This window comes from Acipenser ruthenus, chromosome 14 (assembly GCF_902713425.1).
Source record: "Acipenser ruthenus chromosome 14, fAciRut3.2 maternal haplotype, whole genome shotgun sequence".
NCBI classification, from domain to species: Eukaryota; Metazoa; Chordata; class Actinopteri; order Acipenseriformes; family Acipenseridae; genus Acipenser; species Acipenser ruthenus.
The window spans coordinates 35,963,465-35,984,768 of record NC_081202.1 but is presented as its reverse complement, the minus strand read 5'-3'; the positions used below and the strand labels follow the sequence as shown (position 1 = coordinate 35,984,768).

General features: G+C 38.0%; 1 protein-coding gene across 2 annotated transcripts in view; it reads left to right on the top strand.

The window, feature by feature from the left end:
* Positions 1 to 3,535: 3,535 nt before the first annotated feature.
* Positions 3,536 to 21,304, top strand: part of LOC117420139 (protein FAM180A-like) — a 51,740-nt gene continuing 33,971 nt past the window's right edge. Inside the window, exon 1 of one of the 2 annotated variants that reach the window (XM_034033692.3) lies at positions 3,536 to 3,723. In XM_034033692.3, coding sequence (XP_033889583.2) covers positions 3,699 to 3,723 — 25 coding nt within the window. In that variant the 5' untranslated portion in view covers positions 3,536 to 3,698. Of the gene's footprint in view, positions 3,724 to 11,801; positions 12,110 to 21,304 lie in introns of those variants that run through there. The other variant, XM_034033691.3, reaches the window with a different exon arrangement.

The window sequence follows — 21,304 nt, the reverse complement described above, 5'->3', positions numbered from 1 at the left end:
GGAAATTATACAATTGAATACAGCTCACTTTCAGACAATTTACAAAATCCCCTCTTTTAAAACCACTTTGCATGGTATTTCAATACAAAACCTACCCTAAAAACACTTAACTGTGCACCAAGTAAAAAGAACTAAAACCTTCCATAAGACATTGTTAGCAGGCTACTGGTAACTTCAAGGGGATATTACTGCAATTCAGCTGAAAACTGTTACAACACCAGACACAAACAATATAAGCAGCAATTTGGTGAAGGGATAGTTCCAGTATAGTCATCTGGGCCTAAAAAAGGCCTAGAAAACTCATTTTGTAGGTCCTGTACTTAATCCAAGTCGCCAAACAATGTCCCAGTAGAAACGGCAGCAAGGAAAGGTAAAGTTGAAGGTGACCGACCCAAGAACCTCCTAATCCGTTTGTTCGTCTTGGTTTAAGGCTTGCATTTAGCTCCCTTCTGGCTCGATCCCCTTTCCCCAGCACCACGACGCAGGATCCTGTAACGGAAGAACAAACAGCACTTGATATCCACCTCCCTCTGTGTCCCTGGTCATTCACCACGTACACTATGATCTCAGCCCCCCCTACTCTGATTTGGTCTTCCGACCCAACCACTGGTACTTAAGTAAGGTAGGACCTCGCGTCTCGGGTGTGTACAGGGAGCTGACGGTCCATTTCTCAGTTGCTGCCTGTTCTCTCCTCAGGGATGACAGTCATGGAGGGGGGCACCTTGAAGGGAAGCAGTACAACACTTTGTCATAAAACACAATTAATATCGCAAACTACAAATCTTTCTGCCAAGTGTCTTTACTTCTGAATCAAAAGTCAAACACCACACAGTCTTTGGTGTAATTGTATTAATAGGCTTTCTTTACTCAAAGAGTGCCGCTTTAACAGTATAATTCAAGGATGAATACTTAGCTTTGCTATCAGTTTCTGACAGGCCCATCCTTCCATTGGGCTGCCATGTCTTTAGCTTTCTGTATTCCCTTTTGAGTTCCAAATAATCCTTGTTGTTTGTTTGCCTGTTTTCCTGTTTGCCTGCCTGCCTGCCTGCCTGCCAAGATGGCCAACTTTCTGTGTCCATTCAATTCCCTCTGGAACCACACATTCCACTTCCTGTGATTGGTGCAAATGGAAAACACCTGGCTGCATTTTTAAATTGGAGAATTGGTCTATTTTTCTCCCTCTAATCACTGTGCTACAAAATAATCACACACACTTAACCAACATAACTTAACACAATAACGCAAAATAAGCAATATTTACAATATTCAATAAAATTACATTGATGTTTATTTTGTAATTTTGTTTTTATTTAAATGGTCTGATACAGAACACAGTTTACATTGTTTGAGGTGAGCAGAAGGGAGGCTCCTTTGATGTATTTCATTTAATGGCTTTTATGTTCTTTCATCGTTTTTTTTATTTAAAATCAACAGCGTTTAATGTGTAGTTTTTTGTGGCAGTTAAAATATGTTTTAGAAGAGGCAAGACTTTGCATGTTGTCTTAATGAACGGCATTGCATTAAAGTGTGTACAGTATTTATTGAAAGCACACATGGCTTCAAGGTAATGTTGCATTTTACTCACCCAAAATACATTTTACTCACATAGAGTCTAAATTGAAGAGTAACATTATGACCGAAAAACCTTATCCGGAGCATTGCAATAGCGATAGTGCCCTCTCGATGAAGGCTCTACCATGTGGTAGTTGACCTCCCACCCCCAACACACACACAACCAGGTTTAAAAACATGTGCTGCTAGTTCACCCATGTCTAAATGTAACCTCTTGAACCTGAAGAGAAGACGAGCTGGGCTACAGTGACACCATGTGGAAGAAAATTGTACTGATGAGTTTTTTTTCTTTTTTTGCCAGTAGACTTGAACCAGTACAAACCCTGCTCTGACCAAGAGGCTAATGATGTCTGTATTTCCTGTCATTTATCATGTGGTATGCAGAAAAAAAAGAAAATGTGAATATACTGTCAAGAGTAGGGGGGTAACTCTTCATTTTCGATGATTCATGAGACTTTCTTTAAGTGATATATCATATCGTAATAGAGGTATGTGTCATTTGTATACACGACCAAAAGCACTGCACATAGCTCACAAAAGTGGTTCTTAAATGAAGAATAATTATTTCTGTCTTTAAATAGAACAGTCTGTCATTCAATGTTCATTGGATCTTATGACGCATCATACAAGTAGCCCATCAGGACCATCGCATGTATTGCGATTCACCTCATATCACAACCGTATTGTTACATCCGTGTGTCGTTACATCCGTGTATCGTTACACCCCTAGTCAGGGTACCCCTTATTTTATTTTGTGTTGAATAAAGGTGCACTCAGCAACCAACTTCCCAATGGAATATCAGACAAGTAATAATCAACAAGAATCAATGCATTGAGAACACTTTATTATTCAGAAGCAAAGGGAAAAAAAAAAAAGTCTCTGTGTACAACTGAAAACACAATATAATTATACATTCAGGAAACTAACAAGCAAGATACAAAAAAATGAAAGCCTTATAGAACTGAAAACATGCATGTTCCAGTAATATAGCATATGCACAAAGCTCCAAATAGGGCACCAGGGTTTGAGCAACCCATGAAGAAGGAAGCTCCTGAGCTGTAGCTAGGCATCTATAAAGTACAGCTCCCATGCTTAGGTTGTTGCTCAGACAGCACCTACCTTGTGTTTGGTGTGTAATAAAGGCGAGGGAATCTGTGTGCCCAGTACACCTCTGCTACGATGTGTGTGAGGGAGCCAGCCTCACAAAGTCATGTTATGCCTCATTAGCATTTAATTGAATCCATACTTCAACAAGTAAGAGAAGTATGGTATTGATACCAAGGCTGGGTCAATCTGTTAGCATTTACAGGAGTTTGTTTGTGTGTCACCGTTCCTCAGTTACAAGCCTGTGTATTTGCTCCATATTGGGGTCTGGGTCACGTTCAAGTTCACAGCATTCACTGAGCACATATCATCTTCTTACAGTGGACCATTTATTCAGAAGTAATTGAAGAGTGCTTTACTGCCGATGTGACCTACAATGTATTAAATATCTGAAATAACTAGCATTCTTCTTTGTATTGGTTATAAGAGATCTGAACTAACTAGCATTCTTCTCTGTATCAGTTACTCTTTCCAATAACCAATCTTTCCTACGACTGAAATGTTTTCATTGTTGTAAGATATGGGGAACCGGAAGTGTAGCATTGGAATATCTGTGATGATCGATTTCTTCACTAATACTGTAGCTACAAATAATATACTATTAAAGGTTACAGAACACCCTGCAAAGTTTGCAAGAAGCGCATTACGTTACCTTTATTGTGTCCCGTGTTTTCCGTATTGCAGTGCCATATTTTTAAACATATTGCCAACTCTTTTTACATTTTTATTCACATATCATAAATCAACTGGAGCGTTAGCCAGGAGAAAACAACATTCTTCTATGGAATGCAGTGTATCCAGTTCATGCTCCCTCCTGCAACAATGCTGGTTTTCTGTTCCCACAATATGCTACTCATTTCAATCAGAGAGCATTACCTGAATACACTGTGATGTTTAGAAGAAAAATTATCTTTCTTATGGCGAACATTCCAGAGTAAAATTTGAAAAAAGTCTTTCTCTTGTTGATTTACCTTTTTTTTTAAAACAATGGGGAATATGTTGAAAACAAAATTGCTGCGCTATGGACAACACAGAATATGACAAAGGTAAAGTAATGTGTTTCTTCTAAACACTGCAGGGGGTTCTGTAACATTTAAACCATTGGGTTTTTATAGAAAAATGTGGGACTAACGTAATGAAGTTAATACATTTTGTGCAAGATTTTTTGAATTTTTGTGTTATCTCTGTGTACTTTAAAAGACAGTTGTGTTATATGCTGTGTAAGTAGTTGGCTGAGTTGCAGCTCCCCCACCCCCCTCTCCTATGCTCAATACTGTCTGAGAGACACAGCTAATATCTCAATGGTGAAGGGAAGCTGGACAGGGTAATAAGTTAAAAAAAAAAAAAAAACCTCACTCCCAGCTTAGGTAGAAAAGCCAGGCAGCAGTAAGCAATAAATTACTAGCAGTGCCGGACAGATGCTTTTATGAACCCTAATGATTGAACAAGTCCTTCATAAAACTGCCTGCTGCCAGTGTTCAGGTTTTTTATAGTCGGTCTGTAGAAGATAAGCTGACAATGAACCCTCTCTCTCTGCCTCTACGTACACTGCAGGACTACCATCATTAACATCATTTCAATTGTAACCATACGGATTTAAAGATGTGATAATCAATGTGAGCAATGCCATAAGATATACCCTTTGCATTCAGTTTCACATTGTGCTGATTAGATTGCATTGTCCGTGTCGAAAGAAAGACTTTCAAATAAATATTAATAATGCTCTATTTGAATTTCAATGAATCACATGAAGAATACAGTAATATACACACAACTATACATAACAAAGGCGTATTTTCTTTGCTGTATACAGTATTTTGGTTTATATGTTGTAATTGTGGCCTGGGGAAATGCATGAAAGGTCATTCGCTTACAATTCAGTCCTACAGCTCCAGATGTCTGTATAACCAATAAATAAATAAATAAATAACAAACACAGAAATGTATGTAAATAATAATTACGGTATTGACACATTAACGAAAGGCTACAGATTTGACTATAAGGAATTACATTGTGCACAAGGTGTCTCTTAAGCCCTGTTCACACTGGCATGCTCTGCCTGGGTAGGTGTCGTGGGTCGGCTGCGTGATTTCACACTGCTTTTTGAAGCAGCAGGGTTAACCTAGGTTGGCAGAAGCATGTACGCAATGCCCCTGAAGCAGCAACGTTCACATGACCACACTTTCATCTGTTTTGAATCTGTCTCTGCACAGGCCTGTCGTCCTGTGAAATCCAGCTTCAACCAACCTCTCGCAAATTGTATGACATGCTTGTTACAGATGCTTCCATCCAAGTTACTCTGGATTGAAGCGTCGGCCCAAATGCTGATTAGAGCAAATGTTTCTTCATTGCTCCCCGCTATCCCTGCTAATAGTGTGTCTCAGTCAACAAACCATAAGTAAACAGACATGGCTCGCAAGGTCCATGCGGGAGTGAAGCCTTCATGCAGGCGTGGCTGTTTGTTACTTCCTCCAATTACAAGCGCCCATCACCATTTTCTCTCAGTGAGGCGGGTCACTGCCGCTACCCAGGTTTCACACTACGCGGGATTGTGACCCGGGTAGCCAGAGCCTAATAAGTTGCTTAATTAGACCTTTTTACTTGTTTTCAGCTTTTAAACAGTTGTAGATTTCAAGTTAGCTATAACATTTTATTAGTAACTTGAACTCTGCAACTTTTTAGGAGCTGAAAACAAGCAAATAAGCAAATTATCCGGTCAATTAAGGGTCGTTAAGTAATTGAGAGCTCAGTTGGAATGAAAACTAGAAGACACAGGGGGTCCCCAAGATCAGGGTTGGGAACCACTGCTCTATACAAAGTATCCGAGTGTCACAAAGACGGCCAGAGTGGGTGGCGTCAGACCAGATGCAGGAAATACACAGACAGAGATTTGGGTTTTGGTTGAGCTGAGCGCGTGATTGCGCTCAGCATTTAATACAGAAAATAAAAAGGTTTGCAACAAAAAACAGGACACGGCACTTGAGCCAAAATAAACAGACAAACAAATGGACTACACAGACAAACACGGTGAGCTTCTTTTACTACTTATTTTACTGTTACAATACCCTCCGTCTCCTAACCCGTTCTCCACTCACCGAACACCAAAACACCAGTGAGTGAAAACATGCAGCTTTTATGCAGTTGTACCGAGATTCGATTGCTAGTCAATCATTCAATTGGAATCTCGGTACAACTGCACGTGAATTAATTAAAGTGCAATTCCCCGTGCTCACATATTACTTTTTACTTGCACGTGATGTGATGTGCCATCCCCGTGCCTAAATACAAATATACAATTTACACACACGTGAAACACAGACCGCTTATATCCCGTGTACCAATGCCTATACACCAACATTTACACACAACACGTAACATATAACATACACAGGGGGGGCACTTTGCCACACCGAGGTACTGGGATTTTGACTAATCTTTACCAGTTAATGAATCATTTCTTATTTCTGATTTTTAATAATAATTATGACAATTATGGCCATAAACAATAATGTGATTAAGATGAAGGTTACAATCAAGGCTTGAAGTTTTAGAAAAAATCTACAGGCTATATCTATAAAAAGCAAAAAGCCTTACTGTCATAGACCGTTTACAATAATCTGCAGGCTGTTACAACCCCGTAGAGCGTTGTAAAATGTTTGATTGCAGATGATGTGGATTTGAAGGCCCGCATCGTGCCGTTAAATGTCCCAAGCTGAAGACAAGGCCATTTAACATAACGAGAAGGGCCTCACCAGACGGTAAAGCCCTAGTTATTTTTTTAACGTATCCATTTTCTAGTAGCAATAGAACCCGAGTTCAAAAAAATAACATTTAAGGTTTTTCTGTTTGTTTTGCAGCACTAGTTTTTGTTGCTATTGAATACAAACATTGTCCTCATATTCCATGAGTAATGGAGTTTGTTCAGAATTTCATGTGTGTTCTGGTAGCTTCAGGCTTCAATATCCCAGCAGTGGACTGTGTCACATCCTGGGTATTTCCAATAGCGTAAATAATAACTCCCAAAAAATATCTTCTACTTACATCGAGTTGTTCTTCAGTGCCGGTACCTCATATGCAAAAGCGAACATGGTTTGTGAACAGTTTGTAAAACGTGTAAATAAATAAAAGTACTGGTCATTTTTTATTTTTTAATTAGGATTTGAGTGCAGTGTATGTGTGTAAGTTTTACTTGTGAAAAAAGTATTAGAAATTAAACATATCTAGTGTTCTACATGTGTTAATACTGATTGGGCTGTTTGTTCAGCAGCTTCAATCAATCAATCAATTAGTGTGTGTGTGGTAGAGCATAGGCTCTGCACAATTTTGTGTGTGTGTCTGAGTTTGGTGGCTGGCGGCCATCTTGCCGATGGGACAGCCTGGAGTCAAGATGGCCACCATTTGCACAGCCACATGAGTTTGATTGTTTGATTGAGAGTCAGTGGACAACTGTGGAATGTGGCCAGGTGGTGATTGGATTGTCAATCAACCCCTGGATAAAGAGAGAAAGAAAAAAACACTGTCATAACCGTAGCTTTGGTGTTCTTTTATATGCAAGGCGAGTTTTGTTTGCAGTGTTTTGTTAAGCCCTTTTGGCTTTTCAGCTCAAAGCAGGTAAAGACTGATTGTCAGATTCTCTATACAAGCTCAAAGCAGGTAAAGACGGATTGTCAGATTCTGTACACAAGCTCAAAGCAGCTCAAAGCAGGTAAAGGCTGATTTAGCAACAGTAAATGATTGCAATCACCATAGCATAGTAAGGGAAATATAAAACAGGAACGAAAATTACACTTAAAGCTACTTACCACTATTTACCACTTACTCTCATTTCATTTCCCTGGCATAAGTGGGTCAAACCTAGGTGAACACAAAGAACACACAGAGAGGAGTAGGCATCTCTCTGCTGTCTTCCATGCCCTTCTTTCTGAAGAGAATCAGCCCCACCTGGGGCCCAGGCGGCATTCACTTTGATGTCTCCCCATTACAGCAACAGGCAGGTGGAGTGAACAGCCCGCATCTGAATATTTAATTATCTGAACAATAATGCTTCTTTTAAATGCAGAGCCTAATGCACTCTTGTTTCATCTGCTTTCAGGAAGGTTCATTTAAGCTTTGTGTCTTATTCAAAATATTGTTCAAAGGCCAAAAAGAAAGACAGGATGATTGCTTCTCATAATGGAAGAGGAGAGAGAAGCCAAGACAACAGTCTTTTATTGTTACTACTACGACTACTACTACTACTAATAATAATAATAATAATAATAATAATAATAATAATAATAATAATAATAATAATTTGCTGATCCCTGTACCTCCAATGACTCCAATTTTTTGAGATACTTTACATATACAAAGTGAAATGTAGACCAACGTGGTGGCTTACCCAGAAAGTCCTGAAGGAACTATATTAATCTGACATCTCAAGCCCATTCCAAGGTTTTGTGCCATGGCTCTAAACATTAAACTTTAATAATTTATAATGAAATCATATCCATATCCATATAAAACTCAACAGCAGTACAGTTTAAAATGACTGGAGCGTTTGTAAAATTCAATTACAGCAAGTCTTCGATAATGTGTTGAAGTGAGTTTTGGTTCACATTCTTATATCCCTGGGTAACGTGGTGGTCTTACACATGCAGACAACATCATTACAACATCTGTACTGTGTCTCCAAAAAATGTCAGACATGACCTGTTCCTATTTAAGATGTCCTTGAAAATGAATAGCAACCAAGTTTGTACATAACTGGTTCAAATGTATACTACAACCAATACCCTCCAAATAGCAAGCACGTTTAGTGAAATGTATCTCAGTTTATTTCAACTTACAAAAAAATGTTTAAACTTGCTTGTTGTTTTACAGAGCATATTTTTAACCACAAAACACATTTTCCTTAAAAGCTCAATCAATCATTTTGCTCTGGAGCACCTCATGCACATTTGTTTCTGCTTCCTTGTTTGTATGTGACAAAATTGAAATTGAAAATGTGAAACACATTCATACGCATGTATTTGACTAGGCTTTTTAATACAATGTTCATGAAAAGTATCAAAAGCTGGTATTATGTACCCTCTTCATACAAGACATCAGTATAGTAATTTTAATAACATAGAAGGAGCTTCATTTCTTAATAGATTTATTTAATGAAAAAAATGTAGTTATTTCTCCTGCATATATTTTCTGTTGAGGATTTGAGAACTGTTTAATAGCATCTTAAAATACCTTATAGTTCTCAAAGGTGGTTTCTCTATTAAACAGTTGAATAGATACACAGATACAGTTATAAAGACTGAAGAGTCTGTTTGAAGAGATTGAGAAATGTCTGTCATGGAATTTTATACATTTCTTTAAATATTACTGCAATGCTTATACCTCTTTTGAGTGTTTTATAGTTATGGATGAAAGACTGAGGAGAGCAAATACAGGTCTCTGATTCTGTCAGGCTGTGGACTGAAATCATTTTTGCTCTCCATATACCATCTAGTGGCTATCAGAGGCATTTACATTTTTTTTAATTTCACCTTTTTGCTATCCAGAAATATTTAAAGACCCCGACCCTTATTTCCCACAGGAGATTTGCACAGTAGTTTTGCCCATGTGTTCCCATAGTTAGACTATGTCTTTTGCATGGAGTGCCATAGTTTTCTATTTGCTTTATCATAGCTCTCTGGGCTTTACAATGATTACCTATGCTTTATCATGCTTGAAATGATGACCATTCCTCGAGGGCTCATTCTCATTCTAAACCCAATAGTCCTTTTCAGAAAGGAATAACACCGGTATTGTTTTCTTTCAAGTTAATTAAAGACAGGATTAAATGGCACTTTGGAATTGCGTTCAACATTGGATAAAAGAAATAAACATAATGTAGTTTTGTAGTGTTGTGTTGGGGTGGGGGGGGGGGGGGGGGGGTCGTTTTTCAAAACATGCATTTGTTTTTTAGTTGCTTTGACTAAAATGACTACCTGATTTCTTAGGGTCATTGAGCTAATACATATTGTTTGTATATGACGTGGACAGACCGAATGAGCCTGAAATTATTAGTATGGGGAAAATGTTCTGTATTCAAGTTGTTTTTGGCTAGCGGTCTGTATCAAAGCATGAATTTAACTGAATTCTGTGTTGATTTTTCCTCTCGTGGGAGTCTGTGTCTCTATGCCTTCTTATAGTTCTGGGTTGACTGCTGTATACTTTTTCTACTGTACGGAGGCAATATTAAACTAGTTCAGAAATTCTGAGCTTTTGGTAGTCATGTATTATTATTAAAATATCTGCAGCTTGCATTCTAACAATGAACAGGGCTGGACAGCATGTAACCCCATTTTGAAATCTCTTAATTGGTTTCTGGTGTGATACAGGGTTGATTTTAAAGTTTCATTAATGGCCTACCAGGCCTTGCATGGTCTTGTTACGTATATATCCAAAGTGCTCATTTCTTTTGTCCCTGGTGGTGACCTGCACTCTTAAGATTTATTAATGGAGCACAGAGTTACACTTTCTACCCAGGGAGTCTTTGTCTTTTTTAAACTATGCACCTAAATCTCTAACTCAGTTATCAGTTTTGTAGCGTTTTTAATAGCTGTATAGCCTTTGCAACTTTTTAGGCCTATTTTTTATGTTATTGTGTAGGTTTGCCTTTGTTTTCATTGAAGATCATTGCTACACCACTTTAGACTGTTTAATTGGTATTATTTGGCCTCCTAACCTCGTTATACACCTTGAGGTGAGATGAAATTAAAAACTGTGTACTTAATTGAAGACCAGAATTTTATCACGGGCCGCATATCCAGAAAACTAGTTAACCTAATGTGTATAGAGGGCCGCACATTACTAAAGAATAATCCGGGTTTAACTCTTAGCTGCAATATACTGTATATCTATAGGCAATTTCCCTTAGGAGTTCTGTTAATTTTATTTCGTACTGTATGCACGATACACATCACAAACAAAAATATACAAAACAATTAAAAACAAAGCATAAATATTGTACTGTTATACCATATACACACATTGCACAATAATAGAAAGCAAATTAAATATCTACTTGCTGAAGCGGTTTTTTTAGTTTAGCAGACGAGTTGTTCAGTTGTAACAGGCAGCAATGTAGCAAAAGTCAAGGGGCAGTGACGTCACTTCCCTAGCAACAAGCGTCCTTTTTTTGGAATGGGTTCTTTCACTGCAGCAGGTTTGTGCATTTAAGAAAGGAGAGGAAGACTAAAATAGTTAGACAAGCTGATGAGAAACTATCACCCTCCGCAGTACGAATTAAAATAGTGTGCTGCTTTTTATGCGAAAATTTTTAACAAGCAAGTCAACAAAGTTAAAAAAAAAATTACGATATATTCATAAGTGAAATGGAATTAACACTGGGCCGCAGTCACACGATAATCAGGCCACGGGTTGCGTGTCCCTGCACTAGAGGGAGCCCCGGAGTGCAGGTTGTTTATTTGTCCGGTTAGGAATGATCTGGGGACATCTGCTGCTCCAGGAGCAGCTAGACCAGGGGTGGCCAAAGTTGGCTCTTCCACTCCTGGTCTTTGTTCCAACCCTGTTCTAAATCTGTTGATCCAATTAAATCTCCATCCAGACCCTGAAGTAGTTAACTATATAAGAACATAAGGACATAAGAAAGTTTACAAACGAGAGGAGGCCATTCAGCCCGTCTTGCTCGTTTGGTTGTTAGTAGCTTATTGATCCCAGAATCTCATCAAGCAGCTTGAAGGATCCCAGGGTGTCAGCTTCAACAACATTACTGGGGAGTTGGTTCCAGACCCTCACAATTCTCTATCATTTTACCTGTTAAACTTGGAGTGGAATGGCCCTCCAGGACAGTGATTAAAGTGACTTTAAGTTTAGGATGAAGTTATATGGTTTGGGGTAAAGAAAAAGGTTTGGTTTATTGAAGAAACGTAGATGTCCCTTGAGCATTTGTCCCTGGATGCTCCGATTAGACACAGATTTGTGCAGCGTGTCTTAATTATATACCAGCGGAGGGTCAGCTCAGCAAAGTCTGCAAGGAATAATTCACTCACCAGCAGTGCATGAAAAGTGCAGCCCTAATGTGTGAATTCAACTGAAATGACAAGAGCTAATTCCTGATGTGTGGATTCAACTGAAATCTCCAACACATCATGGGAAAACATTGGAACCGGTGTCCCTGGAACAGATGCCAAGGAGCACAGCGCCCCTGGTTCTGATCACTTCCAGATGCTGAGCAGTGATCACAAGGGCTGGAAGCGAGGAATCCAGGACCAGAGAGAGAGAAGGAGAAGGTCTACTTGTAGTTTAATCTATCCCAATGGGGTATTTATTTCAAACCTGCCGTGTGCAGTTGTAACTCTCCTCCTCAGAAATGATGCATTGGGAAGTCTTTGTTGTTGCTCTTGTTTATCACAATGTCTATACTTCTGCCACCCCAGGGAAGAATAAAGGTAAGGACATTTCTTTTTTAATTTTCAATGCCAATTAAAAGCTCAGAAAAATACTGCCTTAAATATATATAGGGGACTACAACATGGGATTAAAGTTGTCTTAGTTGAGAGCGGGTCCTAATAGAGTAATGGTCCTGATGATGGCATGGTCTTCATATCGAGTCACAAGCAGAAGGAAGTTTTACTATACGTGCTTTCTGAATAATACTGGACAGTTCAGATCATAATTTCAATGTTTCTAAATGCCAGCAAGCCAGCAACCTGCTGCTAGATCTATCTGGTTTGGAAATGCACTCTCAAGCTTACAGAATACTGACCACACAGTTCTTGGTAATGCTTGTGTTGTATTGGCCCTGTTGTTCTTGACAGATTCATAAAAGCTACATAACACTGTATAACAATGTGCAGGATCAGAGATTCAGATAAAAACAATTGGGCAACTTGCATATCAGGACCATCAGAAATGTTTTGTTTGCATTGAGATCATTTTAATAATAGAACAACCGTTAGAACAAACAAAGATCTACAAGTCTAAGGACTAGGCAGACTAGCTCATGTGTTACAAATAAAACATTTTGAAATACCAACAAGTAAACCAATAACAGAAAGCATACAGCGTGTATTCAGAATGCACTGTAATTCCAATAGAATGATGTGTTCATATTTATTTTATTTGTTTTGCTCTGGTTGGAAGGCATATGTAGAATTTCTCAATCCAAACATGCTGGTTGAACATTGTGATAATAGAAAGCATTTTATTGAAAATGACTAACAACAAGTTACCTAATGGTGCTTTCATTTAAAGCTTCAAAGTTGCACAACATTGTAATATCTGTAGCATCATCCATGCGTAGAAGACATTTGCTGTGATGTGATTGCTAACGATTAGTAGAAGATATCGTAACCAATAGTGTCAGAGGTTATAGGGGGTTAGGCCTGCTTGTTTAGGGAGCACTGTAAGATCAATTTTTATAGCGTCAAATATAATTGTATAAATTAAGTTAAAATATTGGTGTGGTCTTATTGTTCCAAGTTGATTGTTATTTATTTTTCAAACCAACTCTTGGTTTGTATAGTGAAAGCATGGTAAAGCATACGGTAAGTACAGTAAAGCCAAGGCAGTTATAGTAAAGCATATTTAACAAAACAAACATGGCAAATCATGGTAAACCATGGAAAAACTGAAAGTGTACTGCAGTAAACTTTTAAAGGGGTTGCGCTCACAATCTATGTAATTAAGTTTGCATTTTTAATAATCCTTCATAACAAAACCCATATAACATTCAAATAAGTATTAATTGTTATGTGATTGCATGCTTTAGTGCTAGTAACAGAGCAGCACTAATAGCAGAACCCTTTCTGGAAGGAAATACCTCCTTCACGCTACAGTTAGTTTAGAGGATGTAAATAAAATGCATTTTTTATTAGCTCTTTGATCTAGACTTAAATAGATTTGCTGTAATGAATCCACTTTTTTTTGTGATCTTTTATGGACTTGTGGTATGTATGTATGTATGTATGTATGTATGTATGTATTGTGGTAACGCATTCCAGCCACTGTGGTTTGCGCCCTTAATTATTTTTCTTCTCAGAAAAAATGAAAATAATATTACAGGCTGCTATGATAATTAATTAATTTATTTATAATTTATTTATTTATACCTGGCTATTCTTGCCACCGACCTGTCAGAACTCACTTAGTTTGGCATTACAGTATTTTTCAATAGGCCTATTGACACGGTCATTTTAGAAAAAGTTAATATGTGATATGTTTGAAGTAGACTGAGTGCTTTGAAGCTGTGAATTATATAAAATGATAAAGTCTAACAAAGAACTGAAACAAGTAATATTCATTAACATTTTAATATAATTAATATTATTTATATATAACCATATCTTAACGTTAGTATATGTATAAGATACAGTTGCTACTGTAGCATTCATTTGATGTTCTGGACTCTGCACTTAATCATCAACACGTAGGGTCCTGCTCAGCCTAAGGCTGGCCCTGATGCCCAGTGTTAAACATGGTAGAGGTTGTGTGATGGTATGGGCTTGTTTTTCTTCCTCAGGCACTGGCGATCTTTGAATTGTAGAAGGATCAATGAATGCTGCAAAATACCAAGAAATTATAGCACCTTTCATAGTGGACCACCATCACAAAGCGCTTTAAAAGATGCAGTAACAACAAGAAAATCCATAATACTTTAGACATAGAGAAATGCATAATACATCTGGTAAGGATCCTGGCAGCAGCCTTCTGAACTAGCTGCAGTCGGTTTATGGACTTCTCAGAACTACATTTCCCATCATCCTGCTGCTCACATATGTAACGGAGATGGATTTACCAGTGAGCAGGAGGATGATGGAAAATGTACTGTAGTTCTGAGAAGTCCATGCAGGTACATGTGAAGCCATCTTGAGGCAGGGAATGCAATTTAAAAGTTTCAAAAAGTGGTCAAAATGTAAAAAAAAAAAAAAAAAAGGTTAAAACAATACACACACCTTAGTAAACAGTTGTAGCAACACATGGGAACATGTAACACAATAAAATAAAAAGGTCCTGATGTACTCTTTAAAGTAGACAGTCATCCTTGATTTTTTTCATTGATTTTCTCTTCGACAAACTGCTTCAAGAATCAGCGCTACTCCTGTATGACATCAACTCTTGCTTCTTTTTCAAATCATGAACCATCTGTTCCCCAATTCCATGTTTCACTGAAAGTTATTTTACAGAAATACTTTTTTACAGCTTCTCAACTATTTCAAGTTTTTCTTGAATTGTTAAAACCATGCGTTTACGTTTATTTGTCAATGTGTTTGCAGTCACAATGGCACTGAGTCACTGATAATGTATTTATAATGCATTTATATTCCTTTTTTGCATAAAGTCTACTTGACCTTGAGGGATCAACTGAAGTAGGAAACTATTTTGAAAATGTTTGTCAGGTCGGATTAAGAAGGTGAATAGCTATTACCATATGAAGACACTAGTAATTCCTGCCAGCATAATCACAAAAGGAAATTGAATAACCTAAGAGTCTTACTCTGTCTGTCACTGGACTAGTACGTATTCAAGTACTTGGTATTTGCAGTGCTCGAGTACTTGAACAATGTTCTAATTAGAAATTCCCACCCCTTTGTAAATACTGTACAAACATCTCAGTCTCATCCTCAGTTCTGTTTCCCTTCCTAAGTGCTTCTCATAGGGAGTCTTATACCTAGAGGGAGGCTGGCTTCCCTGTGCCTGTGAAGCACAAACTGATCTCTGAGTGTTAAACTAGACACTCACATTCCAGATCCTGCTCCTCTCCTGTGTGTGTTACACTAGACACTCACATTCCAGATCAGACTCCTGATCTCTATGTGTGTTAAACTAGACACTCACATTCCAGATCAGCTCCTGATCTCTGTGTGTGTTAAACTAGACACTCACATTCCAGATCAGCTCCTGATCTCTGTGTGTGTTAAACTAGACACTCACATTCCAGATCAGACTCCTGATCTCTATGTGTGTTACACTAGACACTCACATTCCAGATCAGACTCCTGATCTCTATGTGTGTTAAACTAGACACTCACATTCCAGATCAGGATCCTGATCTCTGTGTGTGTTAAACTAGACACTCACATTCCAGATCAGGCTCCTGATCTCTATGTGTGTTAAACTAGACACTCACATTCCAGACCAGGCTCCTCTCCTGTGTGTGTTAAACTAGACACTCACATTCCAGATCAGCTCCTGATCTGTGTAAGAGAAAACACTCCACTGCAGGGATGACATATAGATCTAAAAGGGAAATCAGAAATCTGTAGCAACTGGGAGGCTTATAAGAAACAAAAACAGCTCTCTCAAATCCAGATACACTTACTCATATTTATAACTAATTACATTGGAAGAAATATCACCTCTAATGAGTGTTTTAAAAGGATTGTAAATGTGCAGACAGAAAACAGGACAATAAAATCTATTTTGATTCTGTTGTTTTTGAGTTTGGTTAACCAGATCCACATATCTGGCTAATGCGTCAGAGTAAACACCCAGAACATGGTCATGAGCTCATTTCTACTGAACTGATAAGCATTACTCACTTGGTCTCTCCCAGTCACATGCCTGCATTGGTCTCTTTTTCCCAGTCACATGCCTGCTCTGTCTGTTTGTTCCACTTCCTCTTTGTTTCTCGCCCATTTCACTTGGATTAGTTTTAGTTCAAGCAGGCTCTCTTGGAATAGCCAGAAAGTGAAGTACTGCCAATGTTGTTAGACAGACAGTTAAGTTTACATACAGTAATACATGCAAATTATCTGTTTCCAATGTTATAGTTTACAGAAAAACAGCAGGTTCTGGTTTAAGCAAGAACGTGTTGATGCTTGAGGCAGTCCAGCGTCTTACTGACCGCTTTGCACATTCTTGCGCCATAACATATTACTTCTAGAAGAAGAAGAAGAAGAATATAAGGAATAATGTACACACACTGTTCATAATAAGGCCGTAATTCCTTCAAGGGTTTTTGGTGACGTGTAAATCTCATATTTGTTTTAAACTAAACTTGTATAATCGCTGAGTTTTTTCACAGTTTCTTCTTGAATTTACATAAGCTTTTTCTTCCGCCTCGTAAATCAAGTCTTACTCTCTTTTAAGAGTTATGTGACAACTGTAATTATTAGGCTGTGAACTCCTGCAGTGTTATACAGATGTACTGTAAATGTTTACTACTAATTATTAATCTTTCCCGTAAGGGGTACTTGTACAAGTTTGTCATCCCACTGCTGCTAATATCCCATAAAAATATTTAAGCCTGCAACTTCAAATTTTCAGTGTTGTGGAAGCTCTCCAGGCAAAAACTAACAGCATCCTTATGCAACTATATTGGAGTCATGTGACTTTTTGGAGAGAGACACTATGCAGAGAGACACTATGAGTTGGTGTATTTAACACTCTTACTACTAATTATCAGTGTTGTCCAGTAAAATGAAACCTTTCATTGCCTCAGCTCTGCCCATATCAATGATATAGACCACCTGCTTTGCTATGGAGTCTTTATAGTAGGTACACGGCTGTATTCTTTGATTCTCCAAATAAAGTTCCATTACAGATGGTGTCCAGTGAACATTAACTACTTTAGAGTATGCTACCAGGAATGCTTTGCTTTTTTTCCAATTTCAGGTTTGTGGTAGTATAGATTGTGAACTTTAATTTTCCCATATCTGCAGAATTTAAGTCTCTTATTATAATGCTGTAGTCACTATTCACCGAATAGGATTTAAAAAGATTCTGCCTTATAATGTTTCCTAAATAATAATATCCCTGTCTCACATTGGCAGATTTAGGCATTGTTAATCCAGTAATGGTTTTACCATTCACTGAACCTGAGTTTTCTCCACTGACGTTCTCATTCTACAGCTGTGTAAGTAATTTTAGAACAAAACAAAACTGTAGATAATAGTCTATAATTCCATACCTGGCTAGACAGCTCTTAAATGTTAATCATGACACCAGAACTCCTCTAAGGAAATTACTGTTTGGTATTCTGTATTCTTTATTCTAATTATTTCATCTCACCCCCCCCCCCCCCCTTTTCTCAGTCTCATATTTTATACAGTATTAAGTTTCTTTAGCAAGGGGATGTAATACCAAGTCCTGTGTTTGATCTGGGGAACAGACAGTGAGTGTGAAGGCTCATGTGATGCCTTGCTGGATAACCCAGCCCATTAACATCAGCCAGGCTTCCTGTTCAGAACCATCTCCAGCTGGGAAGATCACATTCCATCTTTGGCTTCTCTGATCTCGTTCATAACCCAGACTTACAGTACTTTCATTTACTTCAGTTCAGTGAACACATTTTTTAAACTGAAAACTGAAAAAATAGCATTTTGATACAATTAAAATACCAGTTTATTACCTTGAAGAAATCTTATCGGAACCAGTACCAGAATTACTAGGAATGTTAATAGATATGGTGCAATGATGCTGCAATAGATAGTGTGTATTCTATGATACAAAAGTAATGGAGTGCTTTATTGTAAGAAATATATATATTGTACTTTTCATGTTCATACGTATGTATGTGTAAATAGATTATTTTAATAAGCTTTCCATGAAGCTTTTGTTAACAAACCACACCCATTGTTTTTTGTAATGGAAGCACAGGAGACTACTTTTAAAATACACTCAAAATAAAGACCAAAATAATTCCAGACATTCCTTGGTTGGAAATTCAACCAAGGAATGCCTGGAACTCCTAACGATAAGGTTTGTACCAACAGAAGAACTCATAAATTATGAACAATAACCACATTATTGGCAATAATTGTGTTTCTCAAGTCATCTAAAGCTGAGAAGGATCAGCTGAGTTGTTTTATCCGCTACCAAGATGCTTTGTTCCTCTCTTCCTGAGGATCAGGAGGCAGCTGATCTGTAGTTAGGTATTGGCAAATTACTTTAATTCAGCCCCTGTCTATTGAGGAAGAGAACAGTGGTGTTGCAATTTTAAAAAGCCAACAAGTGAAATAGCTTGGAGAGAGAAAGAGCTGCTAACTAGGGACAAAGTTTTAATGAAAAAGATTTATGATCATCATGATTATACAGCAGCATCGTAGCTGACCTTGGGTTACCATCGCTTCTTAGTGAGAACCATTCATTTCCACTGAAGATATGCACAAGTCTTCCCAGCCTAACAAAAGCATTAGGACATACCATATATGTTATAAAGTGTGAAATACAGACAGGTGGAAAACTCCATACATTCTCAGATTATAGTATTCTGAAATAAACATATGCTAAAATGTTTTAAGCAGATTTCATCCCAACTGGGTAAACGGTTGTTTGTTAAAATGAAGGTTTGATATACAGGTGGACTGAGCATTAGACATGGGAAAAACCAGAGCCATCAAGGGGTTTTTAAGGACACTGTTTAGGTGGGGAATGTGCAGAATTCACTGCTGGGCTGCAGCCCAGTCAATGTGGCTCTCTTTCTAGTTATACTGACACATTTAAGGTCACAGAAACTAGACAGATTGGATCTGAGGGAACACTCAGATAACTTATCAAGCTACTGTATATTCTTTTGTTTCCTATTCTATCTATAACAAACACTAACATGTTGTAGGTACTGTGTTAATGTTTCTGAAGTGTTACACACTCACACTCATTTTGTACCAACGTTACTGAACAGGTTGTAAACATAATCACTGTTTTTTATACTTGTATTTACATGTGCTTTGTCACAGTGTTTTAACAAGTGATTTTTTTATATTGTGTAATTAATCCCACCTAACTGAAAATGTCATGTCAACATGTTATCCAAACTCCAGTCAAAAACTTGCAATTGGTTTCCAATTTCACCCATGTTGTGAATATTTATTTGCCCATTAAATGAAACAAAATTAGTCCAGAAAAATTAAACATGTATGATTGACTTTGTTCGAACACCTATTATTACAGTATGTAGGTGGATTTGGAGGGATATGAACCAGGGACTAACAGCCTTAAGTGATAATTCTAAAATTGCTAAGCCATACAGCAGAATTTAACCAGTCAGCAGATATCACTTATGCCTACAGTATAGTTAACCTCTGGTGCTCGCACACAGATTCTGTTGACAGGCATGAGGCCCCCTTTACATCTGACATGTAACCAGCCAGTGAAGCAGGGCGTTTTATTATTATTTATTTCTTAGCAGATGCCCTTATCCAGGGCGACTTACAATTGTTACAAGAGCACATTATTTTTATATACAATTACCCCTTTATACAGTTGGGTTTTCACTGGAGCAATCTAGGTAAAGTACCTTGCTCAAGGGTACAGCAGCAGTGTCCCCCACCTGGGATCGAACCCACGACCCTCCGGTCAAGAGTCCAGAGCCCTAACCACTACTCCACACTGCTGCCCTATATTCAAACAGTATATGCGATAACACTGACATGAAAACCTGATGCTGGCCCATGTCAAACAAAAATCAGTCATCAGCACTGATTTATTATGAAGGGAATATGAATAAAAATATAAAAACAATCATAATTATGTTCATAAAAATATAATCCAGAAATACAAACAACAAAGCAGGCAGCAACAGTAAGTAATGTCTTTTCTTAACTCTATAACCTGTACAGTAACACTCCAACACAGAGCTTACTGTGATGTTAGCAGTATCTGAAATACTAGTGTAGCATAACAGGTGTGATGGTCCAGGGTAAGAGATCCAGGAGAGTCCATACAAGACCCGAACTCTGCAGTGGAAATAATGAGAAAGCACTCAGGTTTGTAACTACTCGTCCAAGTCAACAGGGCGCTTTTGTGATTAAAATAATTGTAGCTAGCCAAAAACACACAAAGCTTACATGTTTTGCACTTCCATTAGCTACATCGGTCTCAATGTGCAGTCTTGAAATAAACATATGTTAAAGCACACACGTATTTTTATTGTAAAAATATCTGTTACTTTATTAGGTTAAAGAAAGCTCTCAGTTTCTATGCCTTATGCTCGGGTTATCTGTTTGCACTTCCTGGATCATTTGACCTCAGCAGTGTCTTCTGGGTCAAAGCATATTACTGGCTGAAAGCAGGTCAGACAATAGGGGAAGCAGCTGGTTGGAATTGAAGGAGTGGGGTCAGTTTCACTCTCCAGGTAAAATGACGAAGCAAGTACAACACTAACAGAAAGCTTGGTTTGCAAATAGAGGTTTCTTTCATATCATGTTTACTATAAGATGCTACTTTCACAATTGGACCTTTGGCACTCATATATAGAATGGGAGTACTGTAAGAGTTATGGAATTATTTTGTTAGCTACAATCACTTTCCCTGTCGATCCCCTGCCTCTGCATTAAAACACAGCGATTCAATAATGTTCCTGCTATTATTTCCACCTAGTGTGATCTATTGAACCATACTGTTAACACTATTTGCAATACATATACAGTGTTTACCTGCCACTTACACAGATCATTAAAATAGAGCCCACTGTGTTGTTGGCATTTAGCAGCATTTTACTGGAGTCTTCAGCCAACTTTCTCCAGCAAATTAAGATCCCAACTTCCCAACGTAGAAAATAACTCACTGATAACCTTAAACATAAGGGGTCAATTGCAATGAACTGAACGCAGCATACTAACTGGGGATGATCCTATGGTTAGTACGGAGGCCCCAAACAAACCCAAATTAACTGCTGCTGTCCTCTAGAGGATTCTAAAGCA